The sequence below is a fragment of the Amblyomma mixtum genome, chromosome 4 (genome assembly GCF_055824585.1).
Source record: "Amblyomma mixtum isolate Tamu chromosome 4, ASM5582458v1, whole genome shotgun sequence".
In the NCBI taxonomy this organism is placed as follows: Eukaryota; Metazoa; Arthropoda; class Arachnida; order Ixodida; family Ixodidae; genus Amblyomma; species Amblyomma mixtum.
Window position 1 is genome coordinate 72,863,948 of NC_143015.1, and position 27,626 is coordinate 72,891,573.

Here is a 27,626-nt window from a genome sequence, read left to right on the forward strand (position 1 = left end):
TGAAAGCACACTGTGTTTAATTGTGCTATGCACTGTACAAAGGTCGTGTCAGGAGCCAGAGAAGGTAGGTTTGCTTATGCAATGCCAAACACATGCACAGTGACAGCACTCGATGAAGTGTGCAGTCGCTGCCGCTTTCACGCTAGAAGGCACTATGATACAAACAAAACTAAAAAAAAAGTCACTCATGCCTGTGCCCTGCAGGCAAAGTTAACGGCAGTAAGCAGCTATGACCCAGTACAAAATCACTTTTCTTACTGAATTTTTAAAATTTATGTACTTGAACATTAGTTCCTTCATTTGTAAATAATACCATTTGCGAACCCAAGCTGATCCTCAAAACCGATTCACCTCGGGAATCATGCAATTTTGAGCACATGCCTCAAACAGATCAAAGCAATCAATGAAAGTCACTGTTGCTGCTATGCCAACAAGGTGCGATGTGAAGCTATAGAGTAGGCAAAAACATATCACTAGCTAGCTCTAGAAGTTCTTATGAAAGTCACTGTCAGGTCTGCTTGCACTGTGAAGGCCACACCAATGTCATGGCATTAGGCACCACCGCTTTGCATTGGTAAGCTGCTCTGTTCACCAGCTACAGTATCAATTACTTTGATTAGGCCACTATACTCAGGGACTACCTTTTTTGGCAATGCAGCAAAGACTAGGCAGGAATGGGAGAGAGACAGGCCTTTGTTCCTTTACCATGGGGGGGGGGTTCATTGTTCGGGCTAAGGGTGCAGAGGGATGAAAGGGGAGAAGCTAGAGAGACAGTAAGAGCTCGCTAGGGCTGACAACCCCATGGCTTGGCAACAAAGGTGCATCTCCTTCCCTTTTCTGCCTAGCCTCTGCACCACCACCAAAAAAAGTTGTCTCCGGGTATAGTAAAACACCCATTTTGGGATCCAAGATGCGTGAGAAACTGAACTGCTGTCCACAGTGGATGTACTTTCCAGTGCATCAAAAGTGCATAAAACAGCATATCTTTCTTTTTCAGTTTTGAATAGTACATTTACAATGCATAGGTGATTAACTTCACATATAACATACCCAAAATAGGTCTTGCTGCCAGTAACATACCACATTCTCCAGAATACAGTATGCGCACTATACATTTTAAAAGGTAAAACTATTATACCTTGCGGAGTATCCGCAGGTGACAACTACAGAGTACTCTTGTTCTCAGAGAGACAGAAGTCGTGTCGTAATGTGCCCATTTTGACACGTCACATCCAGCATGGCTGGTTGACGTGCTTACTCATGTCCCAGTTTTGAAGAATATTTATCACGTGACTTGTCCCCAAGATGAAAATAAGGCTGGTCTTAGACACATGACTTATAAATTATAAGTCACAGTTTATACGTTATAGACAGCGATGTCAGTGCAGTAGAAAAACGGTTCAGACGCCTCTGATGAAAAGGAGCATTCACCATGCTGTGCTTGTCTGGAAATTAGTGCAACTGAGGTTTTCTAAAAGGTGGCCCCTGCAGACTATATACCAGGTACGAACAATTGAGTAAAAAAAAATTTTTTTTTTCCACAAGAACAGAGTCCTGCAAATACACACTGGGTGTGGACTATAGCCTAGAAATTACGGTAGCAAAAGCCATACTGTTCAATTACATCAGTGCCTCATCACCTAGCACTGCTTTGGAAAACCAGGCGCTAAAGGCTGACTGCCGTTTAACCTTGCCCACATGACGCGAGCGCTGGAAATGAGCGCCAAGAGACATCACTGAGTCTTTCCAGAAGCTGGTCCACTCAAATAAAATAACCCGCAGGTATTTCTTTTTCACCGCAACGTGCAAACGTGCACACCAGTAAGCCTCCAGTGCTTCGGTGCCAGTTGAGCAAGTCGGTGCAAAACCCAACCAGAGCACACAAGGCATTGCGTCAAGGTTACAATTTAGCCGTCTTAGTCCAAAAAAAATTTTAAGCGATTCTTCCCGAGCCAGGGTAGGTTTCTAGTGAGGAAACATTTGCCATTAACAATTATGCAAGTGATGCCGTGTGGCCAGAAATCAACACTGAGTGGCTTTCTCGGGCCTCCACAATAGAACACAAAGTCACCTTACAGTCAGGTCCCATATCACTGTGGGCACTCCACTAGCTGAGCTTGCCAAAATGTATACCAGATGGCAGCACCGCAGGCAAATTTTAATTCATAGCTTGAAGCATAAGCGACATTGGTCCTTCAGTTCTAAAACATACCCCCAAAGTGGCGTGGGTCCGCCCCCATTAACGCGCAGATACATACAATCATTTACAATTTTGCGCTCATAGCAATTACAAAAAAGCAAAACACCCTTTTCATTTTTTACAGCCTCACGGCTACATTCAAGGGGAACATTTTGTTCGATTATTCCCCCGTTAACCAGCCATCTCAGTAAGGTCATCACGGATCGCAACAACAGATGCCCGTGTGAGCAGTTACACGAGCACAATACAAAAACAAAAATACAGAAGAAAAAATGTACAACACAAGCCTCCTCTTCCTAGAGATGAGAAACGGCAAGCAACGGCATTCTCACAACGCAAAATAGCAGTGCGAGCATCACAACAGGTCCATCACAGCAGGGACACCTTTTAAATGCTTCTTTATTTTTTTTAATACTTTTTCAATGCTTAAGAGAGTGAAGCTTGTCCCATGCATAGAGGAAAAGGGGGGGGGGGTCAGTACGAGGAAAACAAAAAAAAGCAAATTAGCACACTGACTTCGCAAATGCTACTAAAACGAGATTCACTGAGCGTTCAGTAAGAACAGCAGCAGCAGTTGCCAGTCTTTGACACGGAATGCTGGCATTTTCTGGCCATGGAGACGGCAGTTGATCCTACGGAGGTTACAGCAGCCCACAAAGGCCTTCACAAATGCAGTTCGGAATATTAATAATAAAAAAAGGAAGGGGGCACTGGAATGCGAAGGTAAGGCACGCTTGGTCGAGGGGGCAATGCATGTTCTGAACGCCTTGCAGTTTGTGCGTTTACGCACAGCCAGGGGTTCGAAAGAAGTCTGAACAAGAATTCACATCATCCCAGATATGCGAAACTTAAAGAAAAAAAAAAAAAGGAGCCAAGAGGTCAAACGACAACTACCTCCACTGACTTAGTGCCGTTCACTTGGGGGTGGTTCACGCAGGGCCAAAAAAAAAGATGAAACGATGACAAGCTCTAAATATTTCCGGCAACTAAAGAGAAAATAAAGAAATGGCATCAATGTTCTATCAAACATGTTAAGAAAAAGCTTCAACACTGATTGTGCGTCAACAGCCAGCAAGACAATCATTTTACGTCTCCGCTTACTTATCATACATGTGTGCCACTCTGTAACCACGTTTCATGTACTATGTTACATAGACACATGCACAAACAACATCTTCTTTCCATTATTGTCTTAATGAAAACTTTTGCATCAGCACTTCACTGCTCAGCACGATAGCTCATACAATTGAACATCGTATTTGGAGGAAGAAGTCAAAATCAAATGTCCTGAGGAAGCAGTTAATGCTCTAATGCACAAGTCATCTAAGGCACTACCCTTGACTCCCAGAGGAGAACAGTTTCACACCTCTTGCAGTGATGAATATCATTGTCTAGTGTGCTATTCCATGATAGATGAACTGAAAGATGAAATTTCAGGGATCTAGGTCTCGTTAAAATGCATGATGCACGCTCTATCTTTAAAGCTGCTTTGAACTTAAAAGATGTCTGCGCATTTTAAGGAAACACATGAAGCTAATCCAGTGTACAAATATTTATGAACTGTACTGCATACTCAAGCTGTAGAATTTTTTGTCCACTAAAAGGATGAGCTGCGCAAGATGCATGTGTGCTGATGAAAAGCACGGCAACATCATTTGTTTACATCTCTTTGTTTATGTAAACAAGAAGAACAAGGCGTCCAAAATAAGTGTGCACTGAAGAGAGAGTCGCAGCATCACAGAGAAAACAGAACACTGTCGCCAGAGCCACTGAAATTTCCTCAAAACATCTTCAGTCGTGCCGAAGTGGCGGGTATTAAAAACAAAAATCAAAATACAAAACACTCGTGCAGCGCACTGCTTGACTTGCAACTCAAGTGAAGAAACTCTGAGCTCACGGAGGACTCAACTTCACTTCGTCACTCAATATTCTCACATTCTGCATAGCTTCGTTCCCCTTTCATCCACCTTTGAAACGCTCCAAGCCGGCACAAAGGGTTGAAGACATACTAGCTTCTATCTCGTACAAGGTAAAAGCTGCACGTACGTCAGAGAAATCTTCCCCGCAGATAACCTCACTGCTTTTCAGAAAGCCGCTTGCACGCGTTAAAAAAAAAAATAGCGGCCATTCAAGCAGGGTCCACACAGCCGGCAGTTTCCGACTACATGCCCGCTTGGTGAAAAAGAACAAAAAGGGAACACTCACAAAGAAAAAAAAAACGGCAAATTCACCGTGAAGCAACCGCCCCACTGCTTTCACAAGCAAGTCGTCTTGTGTGCACTGTGTGATTCTTCGCATAAATTTGTACTACGAAAGTTGTGTCATACAAGAAGGCACGCCACAGTGTGTGCTAGCAGCCAGTGCCTGAGAGGGCGATGCGGTCGCGAGACACGACTGTGCACACCAAATGGGAGAGCGCAGAAGCACACGACTCACAAAGGGTGTCCGCGATGCGCCGCACTATTACAGCCAAAAGCATCGTGGACAAGAAAAGCCATTCATTTAGGCTTAACACCGGTGTGTGACGAAGTCCCCCCCACCCCCAAAATGACTGAAGTAAAACCATTGCGACAGGAGGCCATTGAATAGCTTGTGTACGTGACGCCCAATCATGAGAAGGGAAAGAGCGACTGCGTCAGTGTACAGAGTCAGCCAGTACTATGAGTTAACCGTGAACACAGTTAACAGAGCAGTCGCACACTTAAATGCTGCCTAGCAAAAAGTGTCAACCCGTAAAATTCCCATTGCCACAGCTCGGCAGGGGACAAAAAATGTTGGGCGGCATTGAAGAAAAAAAATGCAAGAAAATGCTTACGTTCAACAAAACAAGCTTTCAGGAATGTAGAGGGATGCTAAGCTGGCAGAAATTACACCCCCAGTTACTTACTGTTAGTGGGGTGGGCAGGGCAGACTGTAAATCAACTACAGAGTGGCAAAATGAGCTTTTAGGAAGTTCACTTCAAGCTTCACCACAGGTGCTCTCAACTGGCCAGTGGTGCGACTTTCGAAACCAGGAGAGAAGACCATAGCTATGGTGCTTCATGAGACACCATACATCTTATAGATGTTGCTTCTGAACATCTAACAGGCTTGGCACCCTTTGCCTGCAGCAGTGCCCAGACAAAACTTTCTGAGGCATTAAATGAGAACAGATATGAGCAGAAGTGGAGAAGCACATTCCAGCAAGACACCACGCACTGCCCATCACAGCGCATTATAAAAAGTAAAACAAAGTTCCTTGACAAGAGCTACCAGCCATCGAAGGCAGCATCACAAACACAACACAACATAGCTTCAGGCACCATGAGACTGCGCCGCAGTGTGTTTAAACCTGTGCAGTCTTTTCCAAGCGTCTTGTTCCGGTCATTTTTGCCCCCCAAAAGTTTCGGCAAAAATGTCGACTGAACTGCACACAACATGTCCCATCTCAACTCGCAAGCATTTTTTTTCTAATGCCAGGGACAGCCGTGGTACATAGTACAGCGCGGAATAAAAACCAGAATGCTTCTCTGTCGGCAACACTACGGCAAATCTGCCGAATCCACAGGCAATGCTTAGAAAACACTTTGCAGTTTCCCCGAGTACCTCGTGCAGGTTGATCACTTTCAGTGATGTTCCGCACAATGCAATGCTGTGAGTGTCATTCGCGCTACAATGTCGCACTCTGGCTTCTCCAATGTTTTCCGGCCTCAGTTCAACAGGCTTCAGAGAGACGCCGCTGTGCTCGGCAAAATGGCGACGCCTTGTCAGCCTTCGTTTCCCTTCCTTTTCTTCCCTCTTGCCTCAAAAGTCACGTACAGACTTTGAAATTGCTGCTTGAAGCTGCGAGTTCCAACGCCGAGTCAACGGCAACCCGCTTGAGTGGGACAACAGAGATGAGCAACAGATGAACAGTTGTTCTTCTCTCACTCAAAATTTCCCCGCTGTCACACTGGCAGAATACAGTCGGGCCCACAAAAGACATCTGAGCAAGGACAGCGCCAGGCGTGAAGCCTATTCACGCACGTCTCGTCATTCCGCAGAGGTCGCCTGGTCATCACAGTGAGGCAGAAAAAGCGTTACAACCACAACCATAAAAAAAAAAAAAAGACCGAGGCTCTGCCAGTACTCATTGCCAGGAGAACGCCCTCCTGCAAGACAGACAGGCCTTGGTACTATATGGACAGCGCTGCAATGTGACAGACAGCTCGAGCTATCGGTCCGGCAAGTCCTCCTGTGCTGCGGTCGTCATGGTCACTGCCAGAGATGGCGACGACTGCGTTGTCTCCGGTGTAGTGGTTCTGCAGAGAAAACAAGGAATGTTGGCTGGAGTTCAGCATTCACAAAATGAGATGCTGCCTCACTCTCTTGAATCACAACACACAGATGTGGACACGCTGAACAGAATTCAGTCCAGCACAGCCACGCAAGCCAATTGGCTGAAGTGCCCGCAAGTACAAGGGGACATGAATGCTCCATAAACTGGTAAAAATATTAGGCGAGTGAAACACAGGGCAGTGTAAAAATAAATTTGCTCCCCAACCCACATATCCCGTAAGAAATAGTAGTGTTTAAAAGTGCCTGTACTGCTTAAATGCATCAAAACAATGGGAGACCTTAGATTATACACAGCCCTTTGCTTTAAAGAAATGGCAGTTGTCCGGTGAGCATGCCCAGAACCCAGACAGCACTTTGACGTACATCTCAATCAGCCCAACCACTAAACTGGAGAAACAGCGCGCGTATGCAAAGCTAATACAGTCAGGCAATATGGCGGCACCCTTAACCCAATCGCTACTTCAGTACCTCTGTGAGGGCACAAAACGACCTGGGTTGCTGGAGACTATGCAATAACTCGCGCTTAAAAGATTGCATGTGAGAAATTTTTCTTTTGTTCGGCTGTTAAGGTAATCACAAACCTAGAGCAATCGACATTTCTCCTCGCTGTAAAAAAATCCTGAAGCAGTGAGGTCTGTGAAGAGTGACGTGACATTTTTCACACTCCTAATGGCTTTCGCTGTTTTTTTTTTTTCCTGGGCTTTGTACAGTAAACATTTCCATAACATTTTCTGCTATGACATGATTCAGAGGTATTTTACGATTGCAATGGTGCAATCGACAAGCCTTTAGACACATTTGCAATGAAGCTACACATGCTTTCCAGTAGTATAGCATTGGGGCAACACAGTCGTGTGAATGATCTTTTCGACGCTACAAACTTTCCTCTTGGTGTAGCACATTCTTTTTAGGTCACTTTTTAGTAGAATATGCAGTGGATGCAAAAAACACAATACATCACATTTATGAATATTTCCTTGAATACTTTTGGATTTCCAAGCCTGAACTCAAGCTACATCTGAAGTGCCAGGCTCCAGGTCCAATTCCTAATCCGCGCCTTGCAGGTCAAGTCACGCTCACTGCTTTCAATAACATCTGTTGGTGTGTGTTGGCGCCTAGTAATTTGCAGTACCCAAGTACTTTTAAGAAGTATGCACAGTCATGGGGAAGAAGACCAGCGATGTCAAAGACGTGATGTCAGTGCTTGCTTTACAAAGCAGAATGGATTGGTTTTCCAGCGCTGAGAAGTGATGCATTTAGCTGTCAATCCGAAAGAGCGAAGGTTTGTCAGCAATGCTCCCACCAGTTTGATGCTGTCATCCACAGCACACAGAAGAAAAGGACAAGCAAAAAATTGCAGCCATACCCTCCGGAGATGACGAGCGATCAGTGCTAGCTCATTTATGACATAATTAACAGAATGATGACGCCACACGACTGCCAATGCAGTGCCCTTGAACAAACACAAATGACAGGGCATATCATACTCTGTATCACAGCATGGAGAAGGCTAGACCTTCTGGTTCAAATTCAGTTGCCCAAGTTGGCCTTCGGCAAAGGTCGAGACCTGGGTAGAGTGGCTGTGGCCCTGTGATGGCACCTTTGAGTGTGTGTGTGTGTGTGTGTGTGTGTGTGTGTGTGTGTGTGTGTGTGTGTGTGTGTGCGTGTGTGCATAAGCTTTAAGCACTAACATATTCAGTAATAATCTAAATTGATAAACACCACAAAATAAATAAATAATTCAAAAAATCCCCTGTGTCCCTTGGTTTCTGTGGCTGTTTGCTTACCAGGGAAGCTCGGCTAACACAGCTAACGCTGTAGAAGCAAGCTGTGCCAAGAGTGCTCACTTTGCAGTGGTGGGGTTGGGGCCGCCCCGAATGAGCAGCAGGGCCTCCTCATAGGTAGGTGGGTCTTCTTCTGCGGTAGCCGCCATCAGCAGCGGGAACGCCGCAGCAGTGGTCGCCCCTCCACGACACATGGGCGAATCGCAGGACGTTGCCACCGCTTCGTACGGGGGCGGAAGAGATGCCGCTCTCTGCTGCAGTCCCCTGCAGCACATGTTATAAAACAGCGAGAAGCAATGGAGCAAAGGCATTGTGAATGGCTCATACCAAACGTAATGCTAATAGCAGTCGCCAAATATTCAGTGACTATATTTAGTTACACTCATAAGCTTTTTGATGCCCTCTGCGCTTCACATTATATTATTAGACCTTTTTTTTGTCTGCAGTGTCGCATGTGCTTTCTTCAAGTGCAAATACTTTGTTTATGCCGTTACCAATGCATGTTCGCATAACAATCTATAAAACCTTGTATGCAGCCGCAGACACACGAGGTATGCAGGCACACAAGGTCCACAGTCAGCTTTCTGTCAGTGCCTCAAACATCTTCACGACATAAACAAAGGCTTGATTTGATTTCAACAGGATAAAACATGCTATTCAATTTTCTGTTGTAGTCTCTATTCTACTGATTATAAGAAACCCAACACTGAGTGTGGAACATAGTTTTTATTGCTCTTATGATACCCTTAAAGCTCTTGTTGAAATTTCCTTTGAAACCTTTCATACACGCACTGCACTGCCGTCATCAAATCAAGACAAATAAGCCTGTTCTTTGAATACACAGCCATGCCCTTCAGCACCAGAAAAGCTACCAAGATCAACTGTGGGAACGACCATGAATTATGAAAACCACAAGAATCCTGGAAGATGCACCGCAATAAGCTGGAAGGCTAAGCAGATGGGAAAGTTTCCCATATGAAATGACTGCTTTTCTCTGCTTTATATGCAATCTAATCTAGCCATTTGAGCTTGATTTATCAGTCATTTTATGGTTTATTCATTACTGAATATAGTCACGCCCCATAAATACGACCCCCTTGGACAGTTTTTCTATGTACCAAACTTCTTCAGTGTATTTACGTCTCGTTAATGTGGAAACTTCTAGGACAATGGAAAGGGTGAAAATGCACAGAGCCTATGGGGCCCATGTATTTTTGTCGCATTAACACGGACAGCAATGAGAACAAACTCTCAATTGCCCCAGCCAGATCTTTTCTTCCCTGCATTCTGAGTGCAGGACACGAGTGGAATGCAATGGGAAACTGCAAACGTTTGAGTGATGGTGTGATGTTCCTCTTTAAATTAGCTGTTATGTTGTTCAGTGCATCAGCATAGCGGTGCCAACGGGGGACAAGCCTGGGAACCATGGGCATGTACACCATTTCTGCGCGGCTGTTCGGGAGTGTCTCGGTGTCACTTTTTACCTATGGCACTGCTGGAGCGGATGTGGTACCTCAATAAATGTTGACACCAATGACCTGTCTTGACTTGGTGAACCCAAATTAACAGACAGCTTTTTTCCTTGCAATTTAAGGCTCTACAGTTTCAAGGCACCCTCGCACGTGCCCTGCTATCTGCCGGAATGCATTAATAGATGTGATGAAACCTCCCATTGCAACTTTGCTACATTCAATGCCACATTCAGCAGCTGTCTGCAGAGTAAGTACGTATATGTACTACTGGATCATGGAATGTGAACAGTCTCAGTAGGAGATACACCGTCACGCCACTGGACGACACAACGCATCTTATACGATACTAGGCACTCAAAATAGCATCACACCATTTAAAGATAACAGCGACTAGGATAATGTGCCTGAAGCTTCAAAGATTTTGCCACTGCAGTGCCCACAACAATGTATGTCAGCAGATCTTGCTGGACCATAAACTTTTTCCTGACAATTCTTTCTGTCCTCACAATTCCTTATTACGACGACTCACTTTACGGAGAGTTTTGTGCAGAAATCAAAGTGTCTATATTAACGAGGCACAACTTTTTCAGATACTATGCACATAAATCAACTGACCGATTAAAGCACAGCAATAAAAGGAATCCGAAATTCCAGTGACGCTCGGCTCTGTCCTAGTGCATATTTTTCTGCTTCCAAAGCCTACTGATTAAAAGAGTGCCATTCATAAAAATTATGAAGAAGTACCTAGGACTCTTTAATAAACAAAACACGAACTGGAGCCATTACGCACCCCCACCAGTGGACAGAAGACCTGCTCCACAAGGAAACAGCCGACAGACTACATACCTCAGAAGACTTGGTTCCACTGCCACCAGATGGAGCTCCTGAAAACAGACAACAGACGAGAAGCACGTGTCAGTTCTCAAGGCAGCAATCGCTCAAATATTTATGAGCTGAAGAACACTGGTGCTCCAATGAACAAACATCTAATTTGCCGAAGGCTGCATATCATTTCAAAAACCACCTCAATTCTACGTCACATAAGATGCAATAAAAACACAAGTAGACCACAAACATAAGCAACTTGGACATAAATAGGCTTCTTTCCAGAACAAAATATAGCCACAAAATGACACTCGTACTCACGCCGTGTCAAAGCATGACACTCGAAGCACTGAGTAACCTAGAAATCGGCGTTGCCAAAATTATAAGCCCTTGATAACAACACAGTCTCAAATGCCTTCAACAAAATGAATAGACCTGCTTGAGCACAAAACAGGATACAAGCACTTGTGCTAGCAGCCGAGACAAAACAAAACCAACAACAAAAAGGCTGGAATGCAATACATGCGGTAAACTTCCCCCCATACTTTAACAAAGCTTATCTAGACGCACCTCATATTTCACTGGAGTTTATCTCTAAAAGCAATAAATCGCGAGTGCAAAGCCCGCAGCCACACCATCTGCTGGCATGTGCCATTCAGCCTGCGAAAACAGAGACAAGGCCGCAACAGCGTTGCAGCTGGAAAATTTATTCAGCCCAAACAGTGCTCGCTTTTACCTACTAAAGCCTTGGTCATTGGAATGATGTCTGCGCAAAAAACATCAGGTGGCGGTTCATTCTTTTGTCTACTTGTTTCTAAACCAATGCCACTGCAGCCCTTTTTTTTTATTTGATACCTCAAAGGCCCCTGGTATGGGGCATTACATGAGGGATGGGCATGGCAGTTAAACAACAATGGCCTTGATAGCGTTCTTAAAATGGATGGCGTTGATGTGATGCACGGCGTCCTGTGCTAGATCATTCCAGTCCCAGGATGACATGACGAAAAAAGATCGAGAATGAGTGGAGGTTCTTGCGGTGGGGGGTGGAGGCGATAAGCAGGTGATATGACTGATTCTCCTAAAGATGAATGATAAAACATGTGAAAGAGGCACAATCGAGAAATTTTTCGTCGCGTTTCAAGGCTGGGTAAGTTGGCTCTAGATTTTAAAGCAGACACACTAGTGTAGTATGAATAATCAGAATAAATAAAGCGGATAGCACAATTTTGCATTTTTTCCAAGGTTAAAGAGAGGTTAGACTGATGAGGATCCCATATTGCTAAAGCATATTCTGAGGCATATGCCACCCTAATATGATCAATTCAGGTTACTGCACTGACTTTAATTTAGGCGTTCTCTCTTTTCTCTCAAATATCTCTCTCTGCTGCACTAGCTCGGTCACACGCGTGCACGGACCAGCACGCGTGTGAACGGAGCTGCTTAGAAACAAGCGTCAGCTTAGAATTACATAGAACACGAGTTAATGATATCCTAGTCGAAATCAAGAGAAAGAAATGGGCTTGGGCAGGGCATGTAGTGTGAAGACAAGATAACCAATGGTCCCTTAAGGTAACGAAGTGGATTCCAAAAGAAAGCCAGCGTGTCAGGGGGTCACAGGGTCAGGCGGACAGAAGAGATGAAGGAGTTTGCAAAGCTTGCAGGAAAAAGGTGGCTGCAGACGGAAATGGAGTCCTTTTCCTCCTTTATGTACTGCCTAAAGACCCTCCAGGTGAAAATAAATTAAATATCCATTCAGTAAAACTGCACATCATTGTGGGCCCCCAGGGCAAGTTACTCAGGGCTAGAGTTCACAAGTCCATTTCCACACCAGAATAGCGCGCGGCTTTTCACAGCCCGTGAGAACACAACAGCCAACATGTCACAAAGTGCCTGCACGCACAAAAACATAACAAATTAAAAGCTGTCAATTAGCTCACGCTAAATGCAGCTTCCATGATAATACGCAATTTTTCGATAGCAAGCACAGGTCCTCGCCGTTGTTCTCACCTCGGCAATGCTACTTTTTAGTCAAAGCATGTGCCATCTGCTGTGAGTGCACACAACATGTGACAGCTCTGTGATTCTGACCCAATGATGAAGCTCGATGGCACGAGAGGTGGCTCGCTCTCACTCACGAATGTTTTTCTCATCCGCCAGCTCCCTCGCACTCACTCACGCCCCCACGTCCACTCGCACTCATATATCCACCCACACTCACGTCTTCTCATACTCACACCTACTCCATGACACTCACACTCACTCTCTCACAATGATATTCACTCACTCACACACACTAATACCCACTCACTCAAACCACTCGCCACACAGATGAGTGAGCGAGGCAAAATGAATGCACTCTTGTGTGACTGTGCCAATAAGTGACAGATGTGGCTGTATTCCGTGCTTCCTTCTGATGCCAGAGCCGATAAAAATAGGAACTCTTGGCAAACAACAGCAGAGTAATAAATCATTTAGTGTACACCAGGGCAGTGATTTTCCTGTCCAATCGTTTCTAAGACCGTACACATCATCGTCTGGAAAAACGTATATAAACGTGAAAGCTTGATGTTCGTACTTTATTATTACACACAATTCTGTGTTCCAATAATTCCTAAAAACTACATAAAGCTAAAAAGCCTGGCTCCAATTGCCACCCCAGTCAAACAGTCCTTGGAAGCGGCAGCAAGAATTCCTACCTCGGTCATAACGGCACAATCAGTGCCTATTGGAAAAAGTGAGATTTGGCCCATTGAAAGTGATTTGTCTTGTTTCAGTGCACCACTGTAAACAATGTCACTCATGCATGACAGCAATGGCAACCAAAGAATTAAAATATCAGTGAAACAATGCCCGTACAAGGTGTCTGGAATTTTAACGTTGTGTTGATAATATGCTTCAAGGAGTTTTTTTTTTATTTTTTTGTTTCCACATTCACTCAAAAGCAACTGCTCAAACCGGCAACGCCACTTCAGCAGTGCCTATCCATCATCAGACATGAGCGACTCGAAGCAAGCGCAGATCTGATAAACGCAAGAAAATAACATGGCGAAGCAAGACGGCTATCCATAGCTTATTTGGGTCTGGCACTCATTACAGGGCAGGCCTTGATAAACAGACACAGCCATCACATGAGTACGCCAAATGCATCCAAACAGCTGGCATGAGAGAATCGGAGAGTGGACAACTCGCATGTACTGCTGATATTGGAAAGTCACAGCTCTATCCGACAACCTGCATTATGGACAACTTATTGCTGAAAGTAACTTGAATACAACAACATGCAAAATGCAACTCTTTTCCTTACATTTTACAGATTACATTTCACGATGTTTGCTTTTGCTGCTCAGGCGATGCAGAGAGTAAGCATTCGGTCTGAAATCAAATGTGGACGAGTCTGACAAAATTAATTCGATCAAACATGATTTGGACATAATGACATTAAATAAGCCGCCAATTAAGGACATTGTCATTCGTACTGAACGACGTTCAAACCTTCCATTACAAGATCATAAAAAGCGCTCGAAAAACAAAGACACAGAAAAACGATATACCTGTCATTCTGTCTCTGTCTTCTCAGCACTTTTAGGATCCCGTAATGCACAGCCAACCAGCCTAAACATCATCGCTGCTGAATCAAACCTTCGAGCATGACAAAGGTGTCATCTATGACATGAAAATCACTCAAAGCAAGGTGAAGAAATAGGCTACATTCACTTGACTGACGAACTTCTCACTTTTGCCCCCAATATCGAGACAATACCTTGCACAACATGCAACAAAAAATCTATGTTGCAGAAAGACAGTAGAAGTGAGACGCAGCTGCAAATGGACATCACCGCAACCACACATTCCACCCGCCATCAATCACCCTCTGCCAGCACGAGCGTCGAGCTGACCCGCATTCCATTCTTACTTCCTCAATTACTCTCTTTTTCCCTTTTGTCGTCCTAGCTCTTCCGAACAGACACACATTAATTACGCGACACCCCCAATACCTAACCACTGCTTGGCCAAGTCTACGCTTGTCCTGACAGAAGCAATGGTGCGTAGAACACTGAATGGAATGGCATCAAGGATCACGAAAAGGCACAAACAAGCAGCTAGGCTGTGCACCCATGCACCGGGATATCTTCGCCCTCGCTCTGGTAACCGCACATGGCAGCCTTCCTTCAATGCTTCAAGTATGCGCTCTCCTTTCAGACATTCACTAAGCACGGGGCACAGAAGCCGATGGAGAAACTATCAGCTAGTTTTCACACAACTGCTCAAAAATCGAAGACACAGTCTGCATTTGTGCAATCTAATATATACTGCACACACTGCACAGTTGAGAAGATGCGGAAAAGTAAATAAAAGATGGCACATTGTACCGCGCTTTACTTATTTACTTAGGCATGAAAAAAGTGTGATATAATTACTGCTTTGTAGCTTTAATTCATTGCCGACTGTTACAGTGCTAAACGTGCAACGTAAAATTCATCTCTCGGTTAAACTGTTCACTCATTCACACTGAAATTTGCCACAGAGATGGCATACTACAGTCTTGCTGGTTTTATGAAACTTTTGGAAGATGCACGCCCCCCGTCACAAGTGTACAGCCCGAGGGGTTTGCTTGTGAGGCCCACAGCATGCCTCGTTATGCATCCTCAGTGACCGTAATCTCTCTAGAGAGAAATGGCTTTGCATTCTCAACCCTTCCAAGGTCCGGACTGCTTGATATGCTAGGGAGCCACGCTAAACAGCTTAGATGCCAACCCCTTTGGCTGCATACTTTTGGCAGGGGCCGTAGTTCTCTGATTCAATCAGAATTAATTATAGATCCACGCTATCCACAACATCAGGAGCCCATAACAAGCAGCTTTCACATGACAATGATGATGACATGCAGCTGTTCCCTGTGTCGTGGGCAGGTACAAAAAAGTCTGTGCCCTAGCCTAAATATAAAATATAAAAAGGAGAGAAAAAAAGGTGCCCGCATGTGCACCCAAACACACTCGCCGATGAGTGTTGCAATTTGTTCCAGCACTGTACAAGCATGTCTTTGGTGATGTTATACTTGCTGCAAGGTCGTGTGGCACCCAACTGGACTCGACAAACTCCAAGGACTACGATACCAATGGTGCTATCCGGTGCACATCACAAGAACAGCTTTTTTACCACTGAAGCTGCGATGAGGGGGGGGGGAGTGGGGGGATTAGTGGCGCACGAGTGTTCACGTTTACATGAACTTTGCCTTTCCTCTCTTTTTTCTTTCCCCCTTCTTCACTTAGTTGTTCGCTGTTGTGACAGAAGTGCCGTCGCATGCCACTGCTCACTTCCTAAAAAGGGGGTGGGAACTTTGTCAAGTGTTAATCGTTATTATTCCCACCCCTTACATCAGCGTACGGTGATGAAAATAAAAATTATTATTATTTGAAGATACTGCAGACGACAGGGATTTCTCATCAATTCTCTCCGAATTAGACAAGTACACCATCAAAACATCAGACTGAAACAAAAAGACTGTCGCATGCCATCTCTGCACCAGATTTCAGCGTGAATAACTGAGCGGTTAAACAGAGAAGCATTTTATGGTGCGCATTCAGTGTTGCAACAGTCGGTATAACGCTAAAGCCAGCCAGCCTCACGAGCTGGAATCACAAGCGAAGAAGCAACGATTATACTGCAGTTTTCTTCATGCCTCAAGTGACCTGTACTGAACTCTGATGTTATAGCCATTGCTTGGTTGTTGAAACTGGAACAGCTGAGAGAAAAATTAATTTATAAATTATTTAGCGGCCATAGGCAAATAGCAAGTGGTGATTCATGTATACTGATGTTTTATGCCAATTTAGAAAGAAAAAATTGGCTGTGGCTTAGCTAAGGTTAAGCCTGGATATCTCGAAGTGAAAAGCTCTCGCTGCTTTTCAGCCAACTCCAGAGCTACCCCTTCTGGATCGGTGTTTCTGCGCCGTCCGACTGTTGCTTCTTCTTCTCCTTCCATGGCGAGTGTCTGCGCCTGTTCTATGGGCAAGCGCGCCTTATATACCCCTGCTTTCACATGTGCACTGTGCACAACTGCAGCGAAAGGACAAAAGGTGGCGAGGAGGAGAAGCGGTGGTGCACATGCACAGTAGCGCGCGCCGGCAGCAAAAGGTCAGGCGACGGAGTCAGCGGCGGTGGTGGCCACCTGCGACATGCGTGATGTCACTCGGTATCGCGCATGCGCAAAGTGGCAAATCTGGCCTCCGGCTTACGCGAAGCGCGGTGTTGATTAGCCTGGTGAAGCTTTTCGCTTCGAAACATGCAAAAAGTTTTTATACTCTTTTAAAGTACCAGAGGAGGTCAAGGCCATCCCCGCCAGCTCTTACGAAAAGAAACTGGCATCTAATCAGCCCATAATCAACAGATTCACGAAGTTAAAATATGAGAACATTTTTCCTCGATATTTTCATCACTGGGGCATTAAATCAACACAACGAATGAACTGAACCAATACAGAGAGAGCATTCCTCTCCCAGCAGGCTTAGCAGCGCACACGACATCAGCGCATTGCAAACGTGTGCGACTCGGCCAGGGTCAGCCACTGCGATGAGCCGGTAACATCGTTTCCAAAGCTATCGGGACACATAACTGTGCCGCCAGGTGGCAGTGACGACAATCATCTTTGTGCTTTTTACTGATTCAAGGGCTGCAGACCAGAGCTGAACACAAAACGCCGCCGAAAATAAACCGCAAAGCGCTGCAGTTACAGAGAGAGAAAAGCACACACAGGTGCACCGCTCTGAAGGTACGAGCACGAACACCACATGCTCTGTCCTTGTAAGAGATGCTGGCTTGCGAGCACAGCTAGTTCATCTGCCTCACTGAAAAACAGATAATACGTTCCATAACCTTAAGCAAAGGACAGTGCCAAGGTTGTGCAGTAACATCCGTAACAGGATAAAGATGGCCAAAGGTACAGTTTCCATTCACGCAAGAACAGAGCATTCGTACAAGCATTTGACCTCACTACAAATACTGGAGCACGGGGCCTCACTAAGGCCGCAACAACTCTGTAAAAAAGTCAGGTTTTTCAAGTAAGGCGTCCTGAAGCAACGACAAGGCAAATGGCACCAATATGCTGCACAAAGCCTGTCTTGTAGTTACAACACTGTGCTGACGCTGCTCCCAAGCAACTTCTTCGAAAGAATTATTACACGCTAATTTTTCTTTTTGGTTGACAACAACCATTCCAGCAATCACAGAAAGCATGCGCCACAAACTGAAAACTAACCCCTTCTTGGAAAGCGTATGTGAATGATGTTCGTCATTATAAGAAACAGCCTGTTCTCATCGTTCAAAAATTAATTAGTACGCACCCTGCTTCACCGAGCACCACCTAGGTGCCCAATTCACGATGGGGGCCAGTATCACAAAACTCATCATGCAAGAGCAGCCTGTTTTCATTAGCTTGGTGAATCCAAACAGTCACGCCACACCCAGTAATGCAACACCTCGCAGCCAAATAAACGCGGCCAACCGAAATGGACCGGGACAAACTAATCGTCACTGTCGAAAGTGGAAGCACAAAGGCTGAGAAAAACTCGTCTTCGTCGAGACCTACTTATCCGCCTCAAAGCACCTCCCCTAACAACGTCGCCACCCAAAAGATCAGTAAGCTGCCGCTGCTGCCTGATGTCATCCTTTAGGGGTGACAATGGTCTTAAAATTAAAGCTTTTATTATTAAAGTTATCATAATGAAATTAGGTGTGTATACATGTATTTCTTCTGCCTGTTTTCAGAAATATAATTACTTTAGGTATATCTCAATTAGCACCTATATTATGTAAAATTAACTGAAGCCTAATTAGGCAATTTTTTTACAGGTCATTAAGACACTTTTCCTTAATATTTTTTGGTTTCCATTGAAATGAAGATAAAGCCGGAGACCTGTCATTTGGAGCTACGCTATTTATATCATTATTCAGGCACATCATCATAAAAAAATGTTCATTTATGTCGAAGCACCATAATTATAAAATAATAAGGTGACATTATTGTTCACAAAATTTTATATGTTTGACTCAGTCATAAAAAACAAAAACCCTACGGCTTAGTTTGTTCTGAATTTAATGGCATAATATTAACTGAAATTGCACCATAAAAACACAATGAAAACTTCTGTAAGGCTAGTCATGTTGGTAAAAATACAAAGTTGAGGAAACCACCCCTGCAAACGAGTGGCTAGAAGCCCTCGGCATTCAAAACACCTATCAAGAACGCTCAGATACAATCCTCGCCTCTCAGAACACAAGGCTCCAATCCACGGCAGCAGGCAAAGCCCTAGCACCACGGGGGATTGGAAAGTTTTGGAAGCCAAACACTACTGCACCACATAAGGGATCCGATGGTTGCACCAATACCTATACATACGTAGCATGAATTGCACGTGGGAAGGCGCAAAGCTCAAGTGGAGCATTTGTGACAAAAACTCCAGAATGACATTAATGCCACGTACACGTGGATGTTGTGGCATATCCGGATGGGTGCACATTCGTAATAGCTGCGGTAGACTATGTATACAATCCACTAGTAACAGCCTCCATAAGAGGAGAAAACCCTGCCAGAGCTGAAGGCATAGTGTGGCCATGGCTGTCAAACACCAAGACAGACTCAGTAAATCGGCCCACGTTATCACACTCACAGCAATCCTGCCATGACTATATGGCCCAAAGACCCCCGAAAAAAGCGGTAAAACTCTTTACTGCAACCCCTTTACAAGAACATCACCAAACTACTTGGATTGCGCTCATGTAATTGAAAAGGAATTTCATTTTACACAAGGTCGCACGCATTTGATCGAAAAGCATTAATTGTTTTGGTATAGCTAACCGCACGCACTGCCAATCGACTCAGCTGTCACTGACTCAGACCAAGTAAAGCTGTTTATGCCTTTCGGTGGGCAATGCCCGATATAAGCTTCCTGTAATCTGCACTGAACCCAGCCATAGCCTCGTGAACTCAGCCCTCTCCGTTTCCGACTCGTTTACGGCAGGCTGGCTGCCTCTGCACGGCAATTTTCTTGTGTGTGAATAATGCAAACTTGTTTTTAAATGCACGCTCAGGGCATAGTTGTAGTATAGGAAGGGTGTACATATTGGTCATTCTTAACTCATTATGTTAAGTCAGGCTTTTCAGAGGCCTGAGCATAAACTTGAGTGAGCTACTTCTCAGAACTGGCGCTTATGGTAGCCAGTTTATGTTGTTTGCGTCAGATTGTTGTTGCCATGACAATCCCTTCATTCCTGCAGTCATGACAAGTTATTTTGGTTCACGAGGACCACCCCGAGCAGCAGCTGAAGTTGCTAACAGCATTGCCGACACTTGTTTTCCTATTTCTTTCATGCGCTGGAGGCATTCTTGGCACACGCCAGGTGGTACACCGTATGCAAATACAGGAAGTGGTGCTGTAAGTGCGAGCATGTGCCCGTACAGTTGTCTCCAGCGCAAACGTTGTGAATGCCAATGAGGTTTCAGATGGAGCTGTGCACGTGTAGAGGCTTTGTTTATGTTACGGCAGGTGGCCAGCCAGGTGATCCTAGTTGGAATGGTATTCAATTTATTTCAAATTTCTTTTACAAGAAATAAAAACATTTATTGGACCCATACCCAATGGCTAGTTCGGGTCCAAGTACACAAAATATGTAAAAGCAAATTAAAAAACGGCGGACTTATAGAGAATAGCGTAAGCGTAGTACAAGATTAAAAGCAAAGCAGTCTAAATAACACTAGCAGATAACATTTGGCGAGACAAAAAAAAAACAACAATCGCTAAATAATTTTTAATTCAATATCTTCCTCGCGCTGTTTTGGTTGCGGTTTCAGCAGTCGAACGATGGCTATGATGTAAAAGAGAGGTTATAGGTCACGCGAGGCCAGAAAAACTGTAGTATATAATCAGTGCTTCTACATTCATTATCATTCCAGCTCTTGAAGAAGGCTGGCTTTAGGGCTGTAGCGAATTAAAATTTTTCTGTCTAATGTGAGATATAATCTCTGTTTGACATCAGAGCCATCATTCGGCTGTAGAAACCGAAAAAGAATGACAGAAAAATTTGATTGTATATTATTCAGCGGCCGTAGACGAATACCACATGGTGATTCATGCATAGTAGTGTCTTCCGCATCATTGCAGAGAAGAAAACATGCTATAAAAATTAGGTGTGTACACTACTTTAAGGGGATTTTGAAATGGTAGAGAGAGAGAATAAACTTTATTGAAAAACTGGTCTTGCGAGTTGCTTGACGATTAGATGGTGAGAGCCTCAATCCAGAACTCCAGTGGCCCGAGCTACATCATGAACCTAATAAATGAGCTTTAGCTTATCTTTCAAGATTACGCTAGTTAGTTGAGCATCCCACTGCTCAAAAGACGTATGCGTTGTCTTTAAAAGTTCAGGTATCCGCCGCGGTGGCTCAATGGTTGTGGCACTCGGGTGCTCACCCAAAAGACGTGGGTTCGATCCTGGCCACGATGGTCGAATTTCGATGGTTGCGACATTCTAGAGGCCCGTGTGATTGTGCGATGTCAGTGCACGTTAAAGATCCCCAGGTGGTCGAAATTTCCGGAGACCTTCACTACGGCGTCCCTCGTCGCCTGAGTCGCTTTCGGACGCTAAACACCCATGAACCATAACCCTTTAAAAGTTCAGGCTTGCCCGCACACCCGCACAAAATATGGAAAAGTGTGGGACTTGCCTTACACCAGGAGCAGGTGTTGGGGTGTTGAGTAGGATGCATTTTACTGTATTTATGTAGTTTTCAAAGTGCGTTCGTCTGTATTTGACACCAGGCTACAGCACCTGCTGTGCTTAGCTTTTTGTGCGGAGAAGGGTATCTCCTGTGGTTAGGACGTAGTGTTTCTAGTGGTTCGTTACGTGTGGACGGATGGGGTGTGAAGTAAGGATGGGAAGGATCTGCTCGGTTCATTAGTGCTCGATCAATGTTATGAGCCGCCTCGTTGCCCCTTAACCCGGCATGACCCAGTGTCCAAGTAGTTCGGTGATGTTCTCGTAAAGGGGTAGCAGTAAAGAATTTTACTGCTCTTTTCGGCGGTCTGTGGGCCATATAATCACGGCAGGATTGCTGTCAGTCTGCGATAACGTGGGCCGATTTACTGAGTCTGTCTCGGTGTTTGACAGCCATGGCCACAGCTATCGCTTCAGCTTAAGTGACCATCTCCCGGTATTTATGTGTACTGAGACACCCCAATTTGAAAAAAAACAACATCAATTAGCAGTTTACTAAAATATTACCAACACAAATCTCAATGCATTTAGGAAAGCGATAACAGAAGTGGACTGGAAGAATCGTGTTGGGAAATTAAGAGATGCCAATGAAGTTTATAACATCTTCATCAATATCTTTAAACAATTGTAGTTGGTGCATTTTCCAGTGAAAAAACGTAAATCAAGTCGTAAGGCACGGAAGTCATGGTTAACACCACAACTCAACTCGGAAATCAAAGCAAGAGACAAACTATACAGAAAGTTTCTTAATACTCGTACACTGGAAGGTCTTCTCAGCTTCAAGAAATATCGCAACAAACTCACTAAAAAACTGCGACCTGCGAGAACTGAGTATCACCATGCTCTTCTAGATGTAAAGACCAGTCTGTCTGATTTACTACGGACTCGCCTAAACTCGCTATTATACAGAAGAAATTCACCTGAGATGCCGAGAAACTTGCATGTTAATTACAGGAGCTTCTTCACCAATATGGCAATGAATAGTTCCTCATGAGATGCTTTATACTATATTCCAACTAAAAATGATAAATCAATACTTCTGGAATCAACAAATCAGCAGGAGGTATTAGCCACCATCAGCAGTTTGAGAAATAGTGGCAGTCGTGACATTAATGGTTTCCAGATACGGCCGGTAAGATATGTCTCTGACGTTATCATGCCTGTACTTTCAGAAATATTCAACACCTGTTTAGAGATGGATGTTTTCCCAATGGAGATGCAAATAGCTAGAGTAACTGTGGTATACAAAAAAGGAGAAAGAAGTAAACTAGGAAACTATATACCTATTTCCATACTGCCTGTCTTTCGAAGATCTTTTAAAAAAATTCTTCATTCTAGAATATCCAAGTTTATTATCAAACATAATTTGCTGCCAGAATATCAGTTCAGTTTTATAAAAAAAACAAATCGACAGAGTTAGCTTTGCTCCATCAAAAGGAATATATCCTACTGCAGTTCGAAAATAAATTAATTGCGCTTGGCTTGTTTGTGGACTTTTCCAAGGCATTCGACTTGGTCAACCATAATATATATTGTTAAGAAAGCTGGAACTTTAAGGCATTCATGGGAAAGCACCTATGTTCATTTATTTATTTATTTATTTGAAATACTGCCAGTCTCTGGTTGAGACCTTAACAGGTGGACATTACATGTATAATACAAGGTTAAGGATAACATTTCTAAAAGCGGCTGTGCAAAGGACAACTATAATCTAGACAATTCATAGCACAGAAAAACTGAAAAGAAGTTTGACAGATTTCCAGAAGCAATCCAAAGAAAAAAGGCATGCTAGTTCAGAAACATGAACATAATATAAGCATGGGCACAACACATCGTATACTCCTTGAAATAGAAAAAAATTAAGAAAAGCTTTGTAACCACAACTCATAGTTTTAAAACGCGCCTTCTAGTTCAGAACAAAAATTTGAAAATGAATCAGCGTTAGTTATAGATGCGCCTAGATGGTTCCATTCACTTGGTACTAGCGGGAATAAAGTCTTACTTATCACACAGGGAAAAAATAGCGCAGATAAATGATAAAAAAATCTGACATGAACGCTTTGCATTGCGGTGTGCCTCAGGGAAGTATATTAGGGCCCTTGTTTTTTACATTATACATTAATGACATTGTAAATATAAACCCTAAAGGAAATTTAGTGATATACAAAGATGACACAACAATACTTTTTGCAGGAGCTGATATCTCTCATCTCGTTTCAATGTGTAATAGCACTATCAAGATGCTGGAAAGATGGTCATGATCAAATGCCATGCATATAAATGAAAGTAAAACTAAGGCAATGATATCCAGGCAGAAAAACAAATTACTGACAGTATACGACGACATTATAATGAATTCACGTAAGATAGAAATAGTTGACAATTATAAATGCCTTGGTGTGATACTCTCGTTTAATATGACTTGGGAACAGCATATCCTCTATATAACAAAAAAACTGGCACAAATAACTGGTATTATAGGTAGGCTAATATCTCCTGTTGACACATATCAAAATTATGTAATATAACACACTTTTCTGCTCGAACCTTAATTATGGTCATTTAGTTTGCGGAACAGCACATTTCTCAAACTTACAATACATTCACTTCCTGCAGAGGAAGTATGTCCGGCACATCTACAATAAACCATATGGATCAACTACCAGGAATTTTTTCTATCAGTCTCACATAATAATGATATTTCACCCATATAAATGCCGTCTCACAGCGAAATTTGAATCTGAGGTACAGAAAAACCTATCTAATCTTCAAACTCACGCACTACTTCAGCATAAAACAACACATTATCCAACACGATCTCCAGAAGAGTGAGTGATGCTTACAATTCGCCTCAGTTCTGGCAAACAACAGTCGTACTATATACTACCTTCAGTGTTAAATAACTACCTAATGAAAAACAAAAATATATATGCTCTCTCTTATTGCGAAATTCAGTGTTTGTATTATTCGATGTGCGATACATGTAGCTGCAAATGTCTCTTCTGCTGACCTACTGTAATTTTTTTTCTTTCTCCTTTGTCATCGCACTAGTTTGTATGTCATTCCTGCACTGTATGATATCTCACATAATCTTCATTCATGTTATATGCCTGCTGCTGTTAAAATGACTGTGTTAGCTGGCCAGTCAAGCTGCCAAAGGGAAGCTTTTTTCCCGCAGTCCTTTCATGTACCTGCGCATACGTAAAAAATAAAGATTTGATTTGACCAAGCTGTTGCTTATAGTCACCAGTTTAGCCAATCAAAGCGCACACGATAAGTTTTGGGACAGTATCTGTGATGTCATAGGTTGGTACGTCATGATGTCATAGTTTGGCTTTCTTATTTCTGCAGTTTCAAAATACTTCTACTCCATATTTTGAAAAACGTTTTTTTTTCTTTGTACCAGAGAGAGGGGACTCAAGAATGTGTTGTGATTATCAACCCAAAATGTTCAAAAAAACCTCAGAACTGCCCTCTAAAGCTTCACAAGACAGCTTCACAGCGCCAAGTTCCTTTTTACTTTTATTTTTCTGAACCTAGGAAGCCATTTCCTCCTCTCCACAATACTCACTGAAAGGACGGAAAAGCTGCCAATGATAAGTTCTTCATTAACATATTAAAACTGAAATATAATCCTAACATCCCCTGCTTTACAAAAAAACGGCTGTGCCAGGGGGATTACACTGTCAAAACTGGGATTGGGATTACACTGGTAATGTTGTTCACGGATTACACTGCCATCCCTGAACAACATTCCTGGAATGGCTTCAAATAATACGAAGCAGGCCAACACAAAACCACCTCTAAATAAAGAAAGCAGCATTCGGGCAGCCAAATCAATGCTGACTTGTGGAATTCAAGCCCACGATCAACGAGGCTGCTTTCCCAGTCAGGCAAAAAGCCAACAATTTCAACTCCGATTCTTACTTTTGCACAGCGACATTCCAACAAGGGTCACCTCACTGGCCACCTGCCGTAACATAAACAAAGCCTCTACACGTGCACAGCTCCATCTGAAACCTCATTGGCATTCACAACGTTCACGCTGGAGACAACTGTACGGGCACATGCTCGCACTTACAGCACCACTTCCTGTATTTGCATACGACGTACGACCTGACGTATGCCAAGAATGCCTCCAGCGCATGAAAGAAATAAGAAAACAAGTGTCGGCAATGCTGTTCCCCCTAGCAACTTCAGCTGCAGCTCTGGGTGATCCTTGTGAATCAAAATAACTTGTCACAACTGCAGGAATGAAGGGATTGTCGTGGTAACAAAAATCTGACACAAACAACATAGACTGGCTACGCTAACCACCACCTCTGACAAGTAGCTCACTCAAGGTTAACATAATGAGTTAACATAATGAGTTAAGAACGACCAAAATGCGTGCATTTAAAAACAAGTCTGCGTTATTCACACACAAGAAAATTGGCGTGCAGAGCAGCCAGCCTGCCATAAACGAGTCGGAAACGGAGAGGGCTGAGTTCACGAGGCTACGGCTGGGTTCAGTGATTACAGGAATCTTATATCGGGCATTGCCAGCTTGTATCGGGCATTGCCCACCCAAGGGCACAAACAGTCACTCGGGCTGAGTCAGCGACAGCCGAGCCCGTGTGGTTAGCTATACCAAAACAATTACACGCTTTTCGATCAAACATGCGCGACCTTCAGGCATGAAATGAAATTCCTTTTCAATTACGTGAACGCAGTTTTTATGTGCTCAGTTCTGCGAAGGCTCATGAATCGAGGCGGGTAAAAAAAAAACTTTCCGGTGAACTAGTGCGACACTCCGAGTTCACGGTTGCTGAAACTTCCCGAGTCATATTTGTTGCATAATTTTGCCGGAGATCCGTTCGCTTTCACAACCGAACACACAACCCCTTGCATGCGCGAAGCACTTAGAATTGTACACCGGTCAAACGTTTCTTTTTTCTTTTTTGCAATAGACACGACGCATAGTTGAACTAGAAAATGTTGGAAAGCATGGAAAGCGACGCAGCCTATACGCCCACTGACGCGTCGTCTTCGCAACTGTCAACGTATCCTCTTCGTGAAAACCCCGGCCAATAACCGAAGCACTGTCAGCGCTTCACAAGGCGCACGACAAGCTCTACTAGAATCCGGAAAGCGCAGGATCAGTGCATACGTGCTCGTAGAGCAGAGTCAATGACTGCAAAAAATTCCCATAGGCGCTGGAGGCACGTTCGCCACGCGAAGTAGAGCGCGACCTGCTTAATTCCGACACCGCGTCGGCGTTCGTGTTTACACAGCGATCGACCGGACGCTATCGAACATTGATAAACACGCTAATTAAAAACGGCCAGGACTCACCCGCAGTAGGGAATGCTGCCTCGCCAGGTAGGCGAGCATAGTTTCCCTGCGAAGATACATGATCGTCTTCACCGCGAACATGAGCCCCGAGCTGATGAAGATGGGTCCAATGAGCCACATGTGAGTCAAGTTTGGAAACACCTGTTCGCTGTCGTCAAGCACCAGTATCGTGAGCACCGTGCCCAGCGAGAACAGCACCAGGGCGAGCGAGAAGTAGCAGTACGAGGCGCAGCTGCAAGAAGCCAGGCCGCGGGCGAATCTGTTGCCCCGCGAACGGCGACCATCGATGCCGCCGCCGCTCCTGCGTCGCGCCGGACTGTTGTCGGCCGACGAAACCGTCGCGGTCCCCACAGCTTCTTCTTCGTCCATGTTGTCGCCTCTTCGAAGTCGTTCGGGGCCCGCACAATCACGCTGCCCGAAGTGGGTTGCGGGTCGCTTGATGTGCGGCTACGTTGCCATGCGGGCGCGCCTTCGCGCACAGGTCGTAGTGACGACGCCGTTGAAACCACCGCCGCCGCCGCCGCGGCAACAACATGCAGCCGCGCGGTGCTAGCTTGCCAGTACAACACCTGTTCCAAAGCGGGCGGGCGTCGAAGGAAGGCGATTCCCTTTTTTCGCTTTTCTCTTTGCTGGTTGCTGTTGCGACGGCTAAACTGAATTGCGAGAGAGTGAAGCGGCAGTCACAAGCGCACCGGATGCCGCGGAGGTAGTGAGCGAGGTCAAGCAAGCAAACAAGCCGAATGCGAACACGCCACACTCGTCGCGTCGCCAGTTTCGAAACGGGAATGGCGCGCGTTGCTGGGTTGGACCTCGATCGGATCGGTGAGCAAGGGAAGATGCTCTTCTCTCGCCGGACAAGTTTCTCTCGTGCTTTTCGTTTGTTATGAGGAAAGTGGCCAAGGCAGCAATGTGAACAGTGGCATT

At 44.4% G+C, this 27,626-nt stretch overlaps 1 protein-coding gene across 1 annotated transcript; it reads right to left on the reverse strand.

The window, feature by feature from the left end:
* Positions 1-27,626, reverse strand: LOC149346991 (uncharacterized). The gene is made up of 4 exons (XM_089586801.1): positions 26,703-27,626; positions 10,620-10,657; positions 8,365-8,565; positions 1-6,480 (listed from the first exon to the last, which is right to left on the reverse strand). The coding sequence occupies exons 1-4, from the start codon at positions 27,069-27,071 to the stop codon at positions 6,393-6,395; spliced, it is 696 nt and encodes a 231-aa protein (XP_089442927.1). The 5' UTR covers positions 27,072-27,626; the 3' UTR covers positions 1-6,392.